This window comes from Falco rusticolus, chromosome 1, assembly GCF_015220075.1.
Source record: "Falco rusticolus isolate bFalRus1 chromosome 1, bFalRus1.pri, whole genome shotgun sequence".
Classification (NCBI taxonomy): domain Eukaryota; kingdom Metazoa; phylum Chordata; class Aves; order Falconiformes; family Falconidae; genus Falco; species Falco rusticolus.
In genome coordinates this window covers 79,935,434-79,953,583 of record NC_051187.1, presented here as the reverse complement: position 1 = coordinate 79,953,583, position 18,150 = coordinate 79,935,434, and the positions used below count along the sequence as shown (strand labels likewise).

Sequence of the window (18,150 nt, the reverse complement as noted above, 5' to 3'; positions counted from 1 at the left end):
GTGCCCGTCCCTCTCTCTCCCTTCTGGGGAGCCACAGCTGGCACTGGCTGTTAACCCTTGAGGCCATCACCCGATGCCCTGCCAACACAGAAGATGATGGGGAGCTTTGCAGATGTCCTTGGTCAAAGCTGCCCCTGCCCACCAAGCCTTGGGGAGAAACACACATAAGCTGAAGGCTGTGTGGAAGAGCTGACAGCTACTGATGTGTTGGAGAGGAGCCCACAGAAATGCCAGGTCCCATGAGGCTGCACAAGAGCTACATGTTCGTGCTGTGGTTGGAGAAATCCCAGAGGAGAAGCGGGCCTCTGCTGTGTTATGTGCTTTACAGATGCAGCGAATGCAAATAGTCCAGGGAATTTGTTATCCCCAAAGAGTTTAGCATCCAGGAGGAACTTAAAAGTTCTGCTGAGATCTCAGCTCCACTTGGCTTTCTTCTTAAGGATGATGACTCCCTACAAGCAGCTTAACTTGAGTCAACAGCGACTAGAGATTGAAGGAGCAGCTGGAATACCTTTGTTTCTCTCCTTGCAGGGATGTGGTCGGGATTGCTGCTTTCCAGATGCCTTGACTCAATTGCCGTGCCTGTCCCCCCCCGAGGGACTTCCCGTCCAGGACTCCCTCGATGACTCTGGGTCTCAGCAGGACATAAAGCCTGACTGCCATGTGCAGCTTCTCTCCCTACCTTCTCCCCCCATTCCCTGTTCGATAATACTAAATATTATCTCATCCCAGGAACTGATTTAGTCTCATGCTTGACTTCACATCTCAGGCCCAGGAGAAGCTCTGCACATCTCAGAGCTCATCAGAAACCCATGATCCTTTTCGATGCCTAATAACAAAACGAGCGCCTCCATCTTGTTCCCTAACCAGGTATTTCCTCATACACAGAGGTGACAACCTCCCTCCAGAATACGTCTTTACGAAATAAACTTGCAAGTGCCACTAGCTGTGCCACCACTTCCCCCAGCCTTGGTGTCCTCCTCTGATGTTTCCTCCTTTCACTGCAGGCTTTTAGGGGTGTTGGCCTGATGTTGCTGGGCAGGCAGGTGCGCTCACATACACACTTCTTAGCTCCACTCCTGGCTCTCCATTTTCCAAACTCATCGTAATGACAGGTTGATAAGGTGTGGGTGGGCTGGGAGACAGCAGCACAGACGGGAGACCCAGACAGCCCATTCAGGAGTGCAGCAGTAGGGCAAGAAGCAAGGAGATTCCTGGAGAGCGTTGGAGCTGCAGGGGAACTGCAACCACAACTGGGAAACACAAATGAACTTGCATAAATCACTCCACATACCACGTTCATTCCTCCAGTGCTCACAGAAGTGGCAGAGCCCAGCTACAACTTGGAGTTTATTGGATTGCTGCTGGGCTAACAAGATTCATGGGAAAATTAAAAATTGATCAGATGAGCTAAAAACAATGTGTTCTGTTGGAAAAAGTTGGCTTCAAGTAATTTTACAACTTTGAGAAGTATTTTTTTGAACCACACAACATTGCTGAACATGTATTGTTTTGCAGCTGCAGTGGGGTGACCAGCAGTCGCTGCAGGCTTGAAATGGAAGTGACAGTTGCACTCACTGGAATCTTTCTTTCAGGTTTACAGCTTGAAAAATTCTTCTGTGATTGTGGCTTTTCACTGCAACTTATGACAGATTTATTATTCTTTCCTTTGATACCCCAACAAATTTCACAGGGAAAGAAAACTGTGCTCTGCCCAGCTCCAGCTACATGCGCTTTGGGGCCAGACACTGTTTTGCAGGGAAAGCTGTAGTATGTACATTTAAAACAAGGGATGCACCAACCCCAGTTGTGCAACTGGCTGTTTAATCCAAACAGTAGTATTAACAGTCAACAAATCAAAGCAGCTGTAGCTGCTCGAGTCCCCAGCAATGACACCTTGCAGTCTGGACGCAAATGTCCCCACCAGGCATTGCCTACCTGCACCAGGGTCTAGGTCTTCTTCTGGTTTTACAAAGCAGAGCCAGCACGGGCCCCATTCAGCTGCCCATGCAGAGACACATAGCACAACTTGGGGTCCTCTGTGGGCACTGAATCATGTGTACAGGGCTGATGTCTGTGACAGGAGGCCTGAGGTAGATTCCTGCCTGTACAGAGCTGCTGGATACCAGGTAGGCTGTGAAATGGCATGACCCACCTCAATTTAAGCAATAGCACTACACTGTCCTTATCTGCTTGAAGAGAAGAGTCTTCTCTACCTGAATATTACCAGGGGAGCGAGATTGTGACTGTGTTCATACTCCTTCCTACAACCCTTCTCCCCACTGCTGAGGAAGTCAGGTCTGGTGGGTGGATCTCATCATTCTCCTGACCTTAAGCACCATGATTAAACCAGGCAGTTAATGTAAGACCTCTACATTCAGACCAAAGTTCTTGCAGGTCTCCAACATTTACCACCCCAGCCCCAAAGCTCTGGCAGCAGGTTTCAGTGGCTGACAGACTTGCTTTCCCCCATGCAGTGAGCCAAGACTGGCTCAGGAGGAGAGGAAGAGGTTTGAAAAGTGTCTTGGGGTGAGAAGCACCAGCAGCCCTGGAGTAGCCCCTGCAACAGCCCCCTGCCCCCTGGGGTGAGGAGGTGGAGGTCCCTGCAGGAAGCTGCTGTACCCAGCATGATTTTTACAAGGATTTATGACCAGGATTTACAACAGGGATTGTCTCTGGTAGAAAAACTATTATTAGCTATACAGTCAAAAATCCAGGGAGTCACTGAGCATCAGGACTGGGCACAAAAGAGTGCTGAGTCCTTTAAATGGGTTCCTTCTTGTGGGGTCAGGTGTCCTTTTAAAATTAAGGCTGTGGCTGTCATTTGCTTCTCACCTGGGTGATTTGCCTGGTTTTTGGTGGTTTTTGGTTTGATCTGCTGGAAAGGAGAGGCAGCTTGTGACTGCTCTGTTTAGTCTTACTCATCTGGCATCTCACTATCGCATTTCTCTCCTGGCTGGACCAGCTGTTCCCCACAATCAGTCCCACCGAGATAGCAAAACCAGCTAAACGTGCTGTTCCCAGTGTGTCCCTCCAGCTTACAAACAACCTTACAAACAGCCTTCCACAAGTCACTGAGGGAGGCCCCTGTGCAGGATGCAGACCGCCTCTTTGGGGCCTCTGAGATGAGCAGGGGATTACTGAAAGCAGAAGAGAGATTTGCAAAGCTTGCCCTCAGCACTGGGGACCCAAGGAGGTTTCAGTGCAGATCCAACCATAAGAAAACCAAACCTCATCACGGTATGGGTATGTTGTCTGGGTGCTTTCTTGCCTTTGGTCCTTCTCTAGTCCTCCCTTTCCCAGCAGGTGCAGGACAACTGGCCCTGGTGGCCTTCTGTGACAACACACCAGTCACATAAGCTCCCACCTGCAGAGGAAGGGAAGCCTGTGGGGAAAATACAAGAAGAGTAGATTTCCATCCTCTCCCCACACATACATAACTTTTTTCATGCAGGAGAAGAGCATCCAGGCAGGACCGTGACAGCTCATGGCATCTTCCAGTGCCATAGCACAGAGGGGTCCAGATGAGGGTGCACAAAGCACGGGCTGGGTGTCCCTCCAGCCAGATGGACAGGCTTTTGCGCCAAGCAAATACAAAGCAAGAGCCTTGCATGACAGATTCTGCTCCACTTCCTACCCTGTCCCCAGAACCAGAAGCAGCCAAAAGCACAAGGAAGCTCACCGAAGGTGCAGGTTGCGCCCTGTCCTGGGAAGCCTCTTGGAGGAATTGTGCAGTGGTAATGCCACGACAGTCTGAGGCAGAAATACGCTGCAAACCACTGTGGTTTCAGTAAAGAGATAAACTTCTGAGTTTCAGCTGAGTCTTGGCTAGAAAACTCCTGCAGAAGAGCTGTACTGAGTCAGCTTCCCCGTGGTGCTGCGACCACGAGCAGCACCAACAGAAGGCCAGATAATGTATGTAGCTGCGTCTGCTTTGATGATTTTGCTGGCACAACTGCAGCGATGAGGAGAAGGACTTTTTGCTCACAGTTTTAACCTAGGCATGCCAGCCAAGCCTTATGCTCTAAACTAAGTCCAAATGGCTGGGGGGGAGGGGAGAAAGGTTTGTGGCTAAAGTTGAAGGAATTAGCCTTGAGTAGCCTGCAAAAGGAGGCTACAATGCCGCGAGATAAAAATTTCCCAACATGTAAAAGGTTGCTGTAAAGCAGGAGATGGGCAGTCGTTGTCCCTCAGCTCCTGGCAGGAGGATGAGAAGTAATTGGAGTAATATCCAGAAAAAGTGAGTCGTGTTAGACGCGAAGAGTAACTACAAGGAGATTTAAACTCCAGGCAATATAATTGGAAATTAAGTTACTGAAGAAAGCTGCAGACTCCTAATCTCCAAAAGTTATTAATGGCAGATGAGACTAACTTTGACTGGGAATAGTTTCTGAATACTTGTTCCTTACTTGGTGAAGGAAATCTGGATAACTTCTGGCCCCATCTCAACCAGAGTTTCTGATTTAGGCACAGAACATGGGCAAACAGATGGGCAAAACTAAAAGATAGAGCTACTTTGAGAAATTACTGCCCGCAAGAACAAGCTACTCTACAAAACATGGCATCCCAATACTTTATGCTCTGCTTACTTCCCGTCTCCTGTATTGCAGTTGTATGTGTTGGTCAGTCCCTCACTTTGCCTTTCTGCCCTTTCCCAAACCGTGGCCATGCTTTCCCCAGGAGCAAGGCTGCTACATGACAGTTACCAGGTACTTTTAGCACATGCATCACTATGACATCTCATCCTGCCTAACAAAGCTGAAGTCAGGACCTGGTCCTACTGTGTTGTGAACCTGTGGTTCCCAAGAACCAGGGCTTTTTCAAGATTACACAATTTACTGAAACTTCAGGGCTAGACTGATTTATTGATGCTTCCCAAAGCCTGAAGATATGGTGGTGACCTTGTGTTGGTGAGCAAGGGCCAGCTGTTCTTCCAAGGTGCTCCTGCTTGAAACAGGTGGATGAAATCCCTCCTCGCCCCAGCAGCATAGATGTAAGTGTTGAGCCTGTGTCAAAGTCGCATCCAATGACCTCCTGGTATCCAAGTGCTGAACCAGTTGAAAAGGTCAATAGCATATCAGCCAGAACAGCTGGATCTAATAGAAAATGAGTCAGGATGATACATAGTTGGCATTGCAGAAATAACAGATGTCGGACGGGTTGGTTGTACTAGCGTGTTGATGAGCTGAAGCAACTGAAAAGAGACTCGCATGACTACAGTGTATCACTCTCTTCCCGTCCACTGAAACTGAGATGACCCGCAGATGTTATACACAGATTTTCTGGTGACTAGGTTTCCACACGTGGCAGATACAAGGCAGATCTCATGGCAAAATGTGATCTTGGGAAGGGGCATTTGCAATGAGGGATGTGGAGATGGAGCAGATTGTGAGGTAATGGATATAACCTGCAATTTTGATTTGTATTAGGACTCTGCAGTCTTTAGTCCCAGGCCCAGTAACATCACTGCTGCCACCCTGGACCAGGCATGCCAAAACCCCTGACTTGCCATTTCACCTTCTCTGCTGTTGTTGAAGAGATGGTGATGTTTGTAGACGAAAAAAAGAAGGAAAGGAAAAAAGAAAAAAAAAGCAGCTGCTTAGACGATTTTTTGTTGTCCGAATTAAAGGAGCACATGGAGGCAAGGTGAGGAAAGCAGTTTGCAGTGAGCGGACCTGTGAAGCCAGTAAGTCCTCCTGCGGTCGCTGCGATGCTGCACTGGCAGCACCTTGCTCCCAGAGCTGTAAAAGGGATTAACTTAACAAATTTAAAAAAAAGAAGGCGGCTAAAATAGGAGTCTAAAATAAGAATCAGAATCCCTGTGGTAAATTGCTGAGTTCGCTCCCTGCTGTGGAAAGCCAGTCGGGTTGGGGGAAGTGAGCTATTTTCTGGAGATGTGCTGGAAATAGCACGGGGTAGTCAGGGAGCAGCAGTGGGTGAGCATCAGCAAGGGAGCCTGTGGTCCCCCAAAAGCTTTTCTGCTGGGTGTCCCAGTGTATGCTGAGGCGCTACAACAGGAACCAGGTGGAGGTGGGATGGGGATGGGGAAGGCAGTGGGCTCAGTGCTACTCATTCAAGTCTCCAACTCTCAGCAAAACCACCCTGTTTCTGGGCAAGGCACTGAGCCCTGAACCTTGGTGTGCCGCTCATGGAGGCACAGCTGAGTGCAGGGGGATGCTGGCCTAAAAGCATAGGGCTTCTTGCAGCCCCATGACTTATGGCACTGTCCCAGCCCTGCGGCCCCACTGCTCAGGGCCCCCAGCACCCTGGCAGTGACGAGCAGCAGACGGTCATCTGGCAAAGAAATTACTGCCAGGCCCAATGTGCTGTTGCTAGCACAGAAATTCAATTTCGAAGCAGTCAGCAGCAATTCTCCGCGGAGCGCCAGCAGGTGGATGGGGGACAGCAGGAAGGAGTTTTTTCATACCAGGCTTCAATCCTCACTTGGACATGCTGAAATTAGATGCTAAGCCTCGAACTCAAATCCTCTGATCTTCCCTTTTGCATGCAGCACTGCTCTTGGTTTTTCCCTTATAAAACCTGTGTGTCAAAGCCACACAAGATACCTCCTTGGGACACGGGCTTTAAAACATTTGTCCTGAGTTTTAAGATGACTCTGCCTCTTGCAGAGGGCATGACAGGAAGGTGATGGACACTGGGCCGGTCAGAAGAAGCCATGCAATGCAAGAAACTGGGGCTAAGAAGCTATGCTGAGGAAAAACAGTTTTCCCATGTAGTGGAAAGGGGTCACAAAAGAAAAAAAAAACATCAAACTTAATTCCCTGGTCATTGTTAAACCTGGAAAATCATCAGCAAAGACCATGGTTTTATTTTGCTGTGGGTTTTCTCCCCCACCCCAAAGCAGCAGACTGGCCCATAGGGCACTACCTTGTAAATGAATAACCATTCCTTATGGAGGTATTTACAATAGAGGCACGTGAGGAAGTGCTGGTTGTTAGAAGGGTTTTAGTGAGATCACATGAAGCTGACGAGTTCAAGCCTTGTGCCTGTCTAGATGAGAACACCAGGAGGGAGCATGGTATAGGAAAGCCTCTGTGTGTCTCAAAGAGGGAGGGAGGGAAGGAGTGGGGTGCAGGGTTTCCATACCATGCCATTTGCTGTGGGCAATAGGTTATGTGTGCTGCTTGTCCTGGTGATGCACTGCAATAATCCATAAACCAGACCTTTTCTGGCCCTTCAGTATGTTTTCCACCGAGCATTCCTGAGCGTTGGTCCCTCCTTGTAAGAAAGTGTACGGTCAAGTTTGGGAAATTAAATCCCAGAGTGTCTCACCTGCGCTGGAGCTCCATGTTGCACTGAGCTGAGCCCACACCAGGTCCCAGACTCACATCAGGACTGTGCAGATTTATCTGTATTCCCAAGGACCTGTAGCTATGAGCACCCTCCTATGCAAGCTGCAGACTCTGGGCCCCAAAAGTCAGACCGAGCCCAGCAAAGGTAGCTCAGCAGTGCCACGGGACAGCCTTACTGCATGGGCAACTTGCCAGCTGTCCTCCTCCCCAAGACCTGAATCAGCACAGCCTGCAGCCTCAGCCAACCTTATGCTTGAGGCACTGGCCACTGAAGCAGGGAGGAGAAGAGAATGTCTTCCATATCTCTTTGCTTTTCTACAGGACCCCTCACTTTGTACATGAGCTCCTGTTCACCCGCTTCCTGTGGTGGGGGAGAAGAGGAGCCCCAGGCCAGGTCCCGGTCCCCGGGGTGGCGGTGGCAGTGCACCGTAGTACTCGAGAGGGCCACTGGAGGTCTGTGTGCATTTGCTTTCTCCTCTTCACTGCACCCCACAGTGCAGGATGAACCCCACTCGTCCTCCCCTAGCCCAGCAGGAGAACCCACCTACTTCTCCGGGTCAGCCCCAGACCCCACGGGGCAGCCCTGTTCCCCTCTGAGCACCCCAGGGTAGCCCTGGGGCTGACCCACCTTTGGCTCCGTGGTGGGCAAAAATCCAACCACAAAACACAAATATTGGGAGGTGCCACCCAGGAGGCACCTCCCGCAGCTGAAACCACTCCAGTGGGAGATCCCCACTCTCTGTTTCCCAAAGAGGTGCTTGCAGCTCTCCCAAGTTTGGAGTAAATTCATCCTCAGGCCAGACCAGCAGGAAGCTGCCTACCTTCAGGACGGGCAATGAGATACGCCTCTTCGTTTCCCTGTCCGGCTGGGATCATGGACAGGGTAACGCTGGGATTCTTGCAATAAGGCTCATTTTTTCCCAGGGTTTCTGAAGACACTTTGCTGTCATCTAGCTCCTGCAGCTCCCGTCCTGACCCTCTTGCCTGGATCCCCATCATTGCTTCTTTGGCCCCTGCTGCATCAGTTACCCCGACTTTGTTTTTCATCAAGTTCAGGCACAGTTGTGAGCTGCAGGATAATGGCATGGAAGTGTGTTTGCACAGCAGTTTTCATTCTAGGGGGAGTGCTCACACACTTTCCGAGCTAGACAAACAGGTGGGCACAACACAGCAGCTGTCTGACATGGAGGCAGCAGTTCAGTGCTGACACTGAGGATGCAGGATCACGGCAGTGGCTCAAGGGTGGCTTGCATCGGCTGTGTTTCAGCCCAATTTTATCCAGCCATGACTGCAGGATGGCTTCTTCCCTGCCCTGGCCTCCATAGGGTGCCAGGCGGTGCTCATTACTTTGGGCTGCAATGCCACGAATCACTACATGCTTTGTGAATTTGCCCAGCAAAATGAATATAGCAACCTCACTGACATGAAAATGCCACTGGATATTTTAAACTTCACAAGTTTTTAGGACTTCAGTTTTAAAGGAAATATGGAATCCCAGGATCATGGCATCCCCCACTACAGAAGAAATACTGTACTTACCATGTTTCCAGCAAAACTGGAGCAGCACAGAGAGACCTGACCTCCAGGCAGGTCTTTATCAGATGCAGAAAACCAGTGATGTGTGACTGCATCCTGCTCCAGCAGGGCTGTCCTCCTGGCATGGCTGTGAGCTTCAGGGGTGAAACCTTCCATGAGCAGATGTCCGGCATGACCTTTGCAGGGAGCATATCTGAGCACTGCCACCTGTGGGGCCTGGAGTCTCCCCGTGGCTCCCCATAAACCCCTTTGCAGACCCTAGCTGATGATGCTCCACACCTCTCACCATGCCCACGCTGGTCCTGAGGAAGATGCCTGGCTCATTGGTGCCTGGATCTCTGTGGAGAAGAGGAACAAGCACCAGGATGTTGGGGTCTGCAGCGGGTCTGCAGACAAGTTAGTTGACTTCAAAGACTTAGCCGTGTACCTTTAAGACAGCCACAAATTGTGAGGTATGTAAACAGGGTGTGAAGAACCGGAACTTAGAGCCGCAGCGTACGGGCACCTACAGCAACAGCAAATAGCAAGCAAGAAGAAGGACACAAAAGCCTATCAGGGTCTACACCTGTGCTGTCCAGGATATATAAATAGTTTGCATAAACAATAAAGGCCATTTTGTCCGAACCCAGCCACGCAGACATAGTTTTTTCAGTCCGCCTCGACTTGCGTCACCACACCCAGGATAAGAGTTGGGGTTGTTCAGCCTGGAGAAGAGAAGTCTCTGGGGAGCCTTACAGCAGCCTTCCAGTACCTAAAGGGGCCTACAGGAAAGCTGGAGAGGGGCTTTTTACAAGGGCATGTAGCGATAGGACAATGGGGAACAGCTTTAAACTGAACGAAGGTAGGTTTAGATCAGGTATAAGGAAGAAATTCTTCACTCTGAGGATGGCGAGACACTGGCACAGGTTGCCCACAGAAGCTGTGGATGCCCCATCCCCGGAAGTGTTCAAGGCCAGGCTGGATGGGGCTTTGTGCAACCTGGTCTAGGGAAAGGTGTCCCTGCCTATGGCAGGGGGTTGGAACTAGATGATCTTGAAGGTCCCTTCCAACCCAAACCATTCTATGGTCAGGCAGCTGTGGGAAGGGTGATTTTACGAGCTTGAGGCCTCTCAGACAGCGAAGGGGGAATCAGGCAGATGCCTCTCTCTGCCATAGGTTTTACTTCTCCAGGAGGAGCCCAGGTCTCTGTGGTGCCTGCAGAGAGCATCCTCCACCCCATGTGCAAAGGGAAAGGGACCTGGGGCACACACCCTGCAGCATCGCAGGAAAACTGGAAATACCTGAAAATTCGCCTCAGCTCCTTGCTGAAAGGCATTATGTAAGGAAAGGAAAATTCCAGCCTGGATTGAGAGTGCTGGAAAAACCAGTGTAAAATCACCTCTGACATGAGCCCAACCCATACAGGAGATGACGTATATTGCCATCCCTGAGGCAACACGCACGTTGCTGCTGAAGGAGTTCAGGAAACTTGCTGCCTTTTGTAAGCAGTTACAGCGAAGTCTTGCAGGCCAAGCCAAAAATGTGACTTCCCTTTGCTCAGCGGCAGAAGCGACTCCCAAATGTAGCCAAAAAAATCCCCAAATAACCTTTTCATATCTCTTCGTGCCTTAACATTGCAGAGCTCATCTTGGGCCAGGGCGTTCATTAGTCGTATTTTGGGGTTCTTCCACCTGTGGTTGGTTTGATATCTGATTTCCCTCTCCTTGCTACAGAATATCCTCATCTGTTCTTTGCTGCCATTTTCTGGCTGTTTTCCTCCTTTTATCTCCCCTGGGTCCTTTACAGACTCCTTCTCCCTGCCTGCCGTCAGGCTGCAGCGCATGCTGTGCAGAGGGGTAAATAACATGCTGCTTGTCCAAGTCCCATCAGCCTCCTTAGAAGATCATAAGGCTGCAGCTGTACTTTGGTGATTGTTAGTTAAAACGATTGCTGTTAAAAATGCCAGTGAAATAGCTGTTTGTCAAAAGTAGTCATTAACCTCATGTTCTTCTCTTCTTCCTTAGCAAAGATGGGTACACATTGACAGAGTGTTCATGATACAGCAAATTTTGTAGTAGCGTTACCCTGTTGACCCAAACAGGTAGCCAAAAATTGAGTGGCTGGAGATTATTTACAGCAAGAGAAGGAACTGGCTGTGGAGGCAGGTATTTTTTCCAAAGTGGTGTTGCTAATTTACAAACAAGGTGTAAAGTCCTGCACTGAAAACCCCAAGAAATTAGCAATTTCCTGGCTCATACCACCTGTGTTATACCCACGTGTGTAAGAGCTTTCATGCCACACGTAGTCCTGATCCCTCCTTCATGGCACCATGCTCCCAAAACACCCCCCACGCAGCCTCTCCCGTGCATCACACAGCCTTGCTCTGTGAACCCAGCTCTGTCCCCTACAGCTAATTGTAGCTAATAAAAGTCTCTGGTAAAATCTGGCAAAAAAAACCCAAAAACAAACCAGTTGTTTTTTTTTTTAATCTAAGCTTGCAGCAATAATACTACCAGGAGGAAAGACATGTCGTCTCTGCAAGCCTTCACACCCTGTGTCAGGAAATACTACTCCTTAACTGAAGATGCTTTAAATCTCTAAAGAACCTCTCCTTGTTTGCAAGTATACCTCACAATTGCACTGAGAGGCTCTAAATAAATCTCTGAATAACTGCTGCATAGCTCAGATTTCAATATTGCTGTGATCTAGAGTGGGGTTTCTTCACCATCGATGTTACTGTACATTAAATGTACATGCAAGTTCCAAAATCCCCGTTTGGAAGAGGATAAAGACAGCTGTGGGTATGCACACTGTTTGGGAAACATTCGTGTTTCATTCACAACCCACAAAACTCTTTCAACCCCAAAAAGCTGTAGGAAGAGAGTCATCTTTAGATAACTCCCAAGGAGACTTCCACAGCCAAGCCAATCACCCTGCACTCACTCCCTTTATAGACAAACCCAACCACCTTTAGCACATGATTCATCCCACCTATTTTAGAGGTCCACGTTGGGTCAGGAGGCTCCATGCCTCCGAAGAGGCTTGTTTTCCCCCTTCACCGTGCCCGGAGCAGAGGGCAGCCAGCTCTGATGCCAAGGTCCACCTGGCAGAGGTCTATGTCTGTCCGTGGATTCCACCTCTGGCCCCTAGTTACCAATGCACGGAATTTTACAAGTCAGAAATAATTCAGAACGTCGGGTTTTGTAGTGACTTATTATTCATGGCACCCAGCCAGCCAGGGAAGGAGGGTGCCTCTATGGCCGCTGCAACGGGTCATGGTGAGCAGCAGGACTGGGGAAACTGGGATGCATGCACGGTTACTGCCAGCTGCTCACCCTGGCGTGGGCGCCGCTGCCAGTGACGGCTCCTGAGGAAGATTTGTGAATCCTCGGCCTCGGGGGTCTGTATGTCAGGAAAGGGGGCAGCAACATGCTCTCAGCGGGAAATAAATGGCCCTAAGAGAAGCTGTTGCAGGGCTGCTGCAGTCAGAGCGAGTGCAGTGAGAGCAAATCCTGGGATGCTGATTAATCCCCCTTTAGGAAGATATTTATTAGGCAAATGTCTCCCATTCACATGCACATCTGCAGTCAACAGAGAAGCTTTCACTTTTTTTCCAGCCCAGCAAAACAGGAGGGTGGGAGGCTGCTGTGGCGGAACAGCGGGTGGGGCTGGGGGAGCTCAGCCCGCTCCGGGCATCTCAGGTCAAGCATGGAAAAACCAGTTGAAATGAGCAAGGTCCAGGCTGGAGGAGAACCTGGAGGTAGTTGAGAAGAGCTTTAAACCCAGATACCTTCCTTGCTTGCTTGCTGATGGAGACATTGCAAAGGACAGGGTGGGAACCGCCCATGCCAGCCAGCCTCGTCCTGCTGGGATAAGCCGTTCCGTAATCGCTGCATTAATATAACCTGGGGCAGCTTCTGCTGTCAAACAGTTATTGCTCAGGTTGATTGATACAGACCCTGATGAGCAAAGGATTGTGTCTGCTTGTAGCTTTTGCAGAAGACAGGCAGACCCAGCAGCACCCCTCTCCTTGCCCAGCAGATACTGAGCAGTAGGTCAAGGGTGCTTACAGGGGACCTGCCTTGGTGTTCCCTACTCCTTAAGTACAGATGCTCTGCAGGAGTAACTGCTCATCCCAAATTCTTTGCTTTCATTTGCAATCACACCGAACTCATTGCTTCAGGAGTTACAGCAGAATTAGTTGGAAGCTTCAAGTCATTCAAAGCCCAGGGTTGGACAGAAAACCTGAAATTGCTGACCGAGAGCGGCGTGGGAGCTCCCCAGCAGGGGTAGCAGTAATTCTGTTGTACATTTGCTGGGTGCGTCCTATGACCCGTACAGGGGAGTGACTCCCCCCAGTCCCAGATGACAGTTGCAGTTTTGGGAAGGATAAAATACTGACATTTCCGAGGCTTACTGGTTTGATGTGCTAATCCAAAGCAAAGTCAGCCTAAGGCAGACCTGCTGAAGGCAAAGCAGGTTTCTTATTGAAATACTCAAATATCTTCAGCCCCCAGAGCCACACAATCTGCCCTGGTTATCCCAGGACTTTTTCCCAGCCATACCAAAGGATCGAACATCTATACAAGCTCCTTCTTTACTGAGCAGTGAGAGCTGCGGAGAGCACTGGCATGACATTCAAACTCTAAACTGTCCATCTTAATTAAATTAGTTTATCCATGAGGTTCAGCGGTCGGTCATGGCATGTGGGAGATTTTCCCTCAGGTCGTGGAGGAGCGAGAGTAAACCCAAGAGCAAAATCCTCAGTGACTTGGGATGACAACTGTGCTCTTAAAGACTGTAAGCTCCTGGCAGAGCAGTTGCCTTGCCAGCAAGCTGCTGTTAACAATATCCTTTTTATTCCAGGGGCCCAAATCTGCCGTCTGCGGACCTGACTGGCTTTTGCAATTGATTTCAGCAAGGACTTTGATTTTCACTGACATTTGGCTCGGTCAGTCACAGCTGCTTGCTCCTTCCCCATCCCTCCTCCCTGCTGCACACCAGCCCCAGAGCCACCCCTTTGCCCCCGTTTACAGGGAAAGCTGAAATCCTGGCTTTGCAACAAGAAAGGCACTCTGGCATTCAGACGGTGAGGAAGGACTTAGAAAATCTGGTCTGGTGCCTGCGTCTTCTTCGAGTTACTGCATGATGGTGCATAAATCACTGCGTCCCTCTGTGCCTCAGTTCCCTCACTGTGGCGGAGGATGATGGTACCCCTTTTCTCAGGGGAACAGGGGATATTAATTACTGTTCATGAGATGCTCAAATGTGGCAGCATAAACAGTAAACAAGTATTTAGCGCCCTTCTAAAGATAACTCATCTGCAAATACTCAGGTCCATAGCCTGGGACTAGAATCGGGAGCTCCCTTGGCTGTTATGTAACTGCAGTGGGTTGTTGTGGGTTTTTTTTAAGGAATGGGTTGGTTTTATTACTGTAGTTATTTCATAAATAATCAACGCATCTAACTGGAAAGGATCAAATAAAAATAAATGCCTGCTTAACACAGGCATATGGAAACTAAGAATTATTTTATTTTTGAAACAGCAACCTCCTATCTTTGGCCTGAAGCTTTCAGAATTCAAAGGCAAACACTGCCCTGATTTTTTTTTTTCTCCCCCCTTCCCCCATCCACAGACGTTTTGCCTTTGCGTTGGTGAATACGGGGCTGCCAGGTACCTCCCCAGTACAGGAACCCAACTGATCCTTGCCAAGGCAAGACATGACAGGGGGACACGGGGATGCCGTATGCCTCATTGGGGAAATCTTCCCGCAGGAGGCTCTGTTCTAGAGCAGGAGATGTTCTTTTGGCCAACCCATCCATGGAGCAGCAAGGCCACCACCGTACCTGCACCGTGGCTGTCTCTTATAATCCTACATTCAGTTCTAACCTGAACGAGCGCCTAATCTCCAGTTCAGGCAGTCGCAGGCTGTGCGAGCTGGGAGATGCTCTGGCTGCCGTTGCAGACGATGCCTGTTAGAAATGGGCACTCCGTGGGCGCTCGAGCCTGCTGCTAGTGGGGCCGTGCGTGCCTGCCCCGCCGAGCAGGCTGGCAACGCTGCAGCGCTTGACCACGACCAGGTCCCATAGCCACTCCAGCAGGAGCTTCTCACCAGGGATGCCTGATGCAGCGCGAGCCTGCAGGGTGCTGGCAGCACTGCTCCGGGTGGGAAGGTGTCCAAGGCCTTACCTAATCCCCCTCTCCCATCTCTTACTCCTGAACAATTTTAAATAGAAAAGTGAAGCAATGAAACCCCAATGAAATTATCACAGTGAAATCGAGCTTTGGCATCACTGCGCATCCTCCCGAGGACCGAAATATACCCCACGAGCTCCTGGGACAGCAAACCCTGCAGGGTGCCAGTGGCACGGCTGGGCTCACCGACGGATGGGAGCACCTCCTGGGGGATGCAGGGATGAAGCTTGTCGGGGGGTGCTGGGGTGCACCTCACAGGGGCACGTGCACCTCGCAGGGGGTTGCAGGGATGTAACTCAAAGAGGCCTGGGTGCCTCCTCAGGGGGTGTGGGGGGGATGCGTGCACCTCACAGGAGGAAGAGACACAGAGGAAACTTTCATGGGGGTGCACAGGTGCACCTTGCAGTCGGAGGCACAGCTGAAGCTTGCGGGGTGTGTGTGTGTCTGTGTGCGTGGGTGGTGCACAGGTGAGGCTTGTGGGGGTGGCACAGCCGCACGCCGCAGGGGCGGCTGCACGGGCGTCACCTGGCAGGGGGATGCACCCCGCAAGGCGCGGGGCCGTCGCCGGGAAGCGGGGGTCGGGCTCGCCGCCCAGCATCCCCCCGCCTCCACCCCGTCCCCGCACCGGCCGTGCACGGCGCATGCCTCGGGCAGATGCCGGCCGGTTCCAACCGGGAGAGGCCGAAGCTTTTCGGGTCCTGCGAAGAGGAGGAGCCCGTCCTTCTCCCTGCGCATCCTGCTTCCCCCACCCCTCCTCTTCTCTCCGCCTCGCGGAGAGGCGCGGAGGCTGCGGGACTGGCCGCGCTCGCCGTACCGCGCAGCGGCGCGGCTAGGGAAAGAAAGTTACCGACCGGGGGCGGGGGGGAGATATGGGGAGGGGGATTTATTTGGGCTCGGGAGTGCCTCCCCCCCCAGAGTGCTACCGCGCAGGGTGGCAGGGCCGGCGCGTCCACCGCGCCCCGCGCAGGAGCTGCGCAGGACGGGCCGCCGCGGTGAATGACTCACCACAGAGCAGCCCCCGGAGCAGCCCCGCCGCAGCCCGCCGGGACGCGGTGTGGTGCGGGGCGAGCGACGCCGGGGCCCCCCCACCCGCGGCTCCGCGGTCCCGCGTCCCGCAGCGACTGTTCCAGAAAGCCGCTGAGCGCGTGGTGCTGGCGCTATAAATAAATAAATAAAGACAGACAGACAGACAGACACGCACCCCCCATGCACCGGTGTATGCGGGCAGAGATGTGCGAGCCCCCGGGAGGAAGCCGCCGCCCCCCCGCGCAGGGACGCGCCGTAGTAATTTGCAAGGGGCGGTGAAGGGGATGGGAAGGGGGGGGGCGGGGGGGAAGGCGTCCCGCCCCCCCCTCCTCGATCACATGGCGACCCCGCGCAGCCAATGCGGGGGGCGCTAGGACCCCAGGGACCCGCGGCCCCCCCCCGCCCTATAAATGCCTCTCCAAAATGCAGCGGAGTTCCTTTCTCCCGTCCCGCCCGGCCGCGCCGTTCCGCGCCCCGCGCAGCCGCCGCCACTGCTGCCTGGCGGGTCTCCGTCCCTGCTCCGCGCCCCGCTCCTTCCCCCTCCCCTTTTCTTTTTTTTTTTTTTTTTTTTTTTTATTTCTATTTTTTTCAGCCTACCCCCCCATCCCGTTTTTCTCCTCCGCCCCCTCCCCGCGGCCGGTTTGCATGCATTGTCTGTCTCCCAAGATGGTTTGTGAGACCAAGATTGTGGCGGAAGATCATGAATCAATCCCGGGATCCAAAAAAGACACGATCATTGTTTCTTCCTCCCAGATGTGGCCCTCTTTGGCGGGCTCCCCTTCCTCCCCCCCGCCTCCCCTCAGCTCCCCAAAAGAGGACCCCCGCCGCGACAATGTCTATATCCGCGAATTCCACCCCTCCGAGCAGGAGGTGGTGCGCCGCATATTTTACGAGGGTATCATGGAGCGGATCCCCAACACGGCGTTCAGGGGGCTGAAGCAGCAGCCCCTCACTCAGCTGCTCTACGGGCTGCTGGCGGGTGAGTATCTGCTCCCTTTTGGGGGAGGGGGTCGCGGTTTTTTTTCATCCCCCCCTCTCCTCGCCCCCCCGGGTCTTCACAAAATGGTCGGAGAGGCGGGAGGAGCCGGGGACCCGCCGGCCCGGGCGCGCTGCGGTGCGGTGCGGCCGGGGAGCGCCGCAGCATCGCGCGGTGAGGGGCGGCCGCGGAGCCGCAGCGCTGCGGCGGGGGCAGGCGGGCTGGGGGGGGGCTTGTGCCGCTGGGGGATGTGCGACCCTGCGCGGGTTTTAAGGGTGTGGAGGGGGGCCTCGCCGCGTAAGTTGCGCCAGGGTGAAGGTAGTGTCGCCCTTCTAGTTATTCCAGGCCTGGGGAGGGTGCGCGGGGGGTGCGGTAAAAGGGACCGGTGCGCGCTTTTGCACGGCGCACTGCACCGCCCCCGCGCAGCCGGGCGCGGGGGGGGGGGGCCGCGTGCCGGCGTTGCCTGGAGACGGCCGGGCCCGCCAGCAGAGCGCCCCCCGCCCCGGCGTGGGGAGGGGGTAACCCCTGCAGCAGGGCCGAGCGGGGCGCTCCCCTCCCAGAGCGGCGCGCCCGAAATAGCGCCTGCAAGGTGCCCCCTCCCCGTGCAAATAATTATTAATAACGGGGCCGGCCGCCCCCCCCCCCCCCCCCCCCCGACGCACACACATTCGCAGCCGTGCCCCCAGCCCCGGGCAAGCTTGGGGCTGCTCTCCCGTGCCCTTGATGGCGCAGGCAGGTTGAACCCCGTGCCCCAGCCGTGGCCCTGTGCTGTTGAGGGACCCCCCAGCAGGCGGTTGGGGCGCAGGGGGTCGCTGCCGGCAGCTATGAGAAGCGGGGGCCGTGGTGGTGGCCGGTGGGAGTCTCGGGGGCATCAGCAGAAGCCCCCCAGGCCTTTGGCAGCCCTCCCGGCATCACGATGGCAAGTGATGCCGCAGTGACAAACACATGGCTGCGGAGGCTCTTCCGCCCCAGCCACCTTCGGCCTCACCGTCCGGAGCAAAGGGGACCCGGGGTGTCCCCGCCAGCCCTATGGCATGGCGGCCCCCACCCCCCCACCCCCGCCCCAGGCTCTCTCCAGGCACCCCATAAACTTCTCAGGGGTTATCTTGGCATGATGCGGCGTC

The 18,150-nt window shown here is 53.0% G+C and overlaps 1 protein-coding gene across 1 annotated transcript in view; it reads left to right on the top strand.

Annotated features, from left to right (window-relative positions):
* The first annotated feature begins 15,678 nt into the window (after positions 1-15,678).
* Positions 15,679-18,150, top strand: part of NAT8L (N-acetyltransferase 8 like) — a 37,300-nt gene continuing 34,828 nt past the window's right edge. The window contains exons 1-2 of the mRNA XM_037394984.1: positions 15,679-15,834; positions 16,854-17,029. Coding sequence (XP_037250881.1) covers positions 15,679-15,834; positions 16,854-17,029 — 332 coding nt within the window. The remainder of the gene's footprint in view (positions 15,835-16,853; positions 17,030-18,150) is intronic.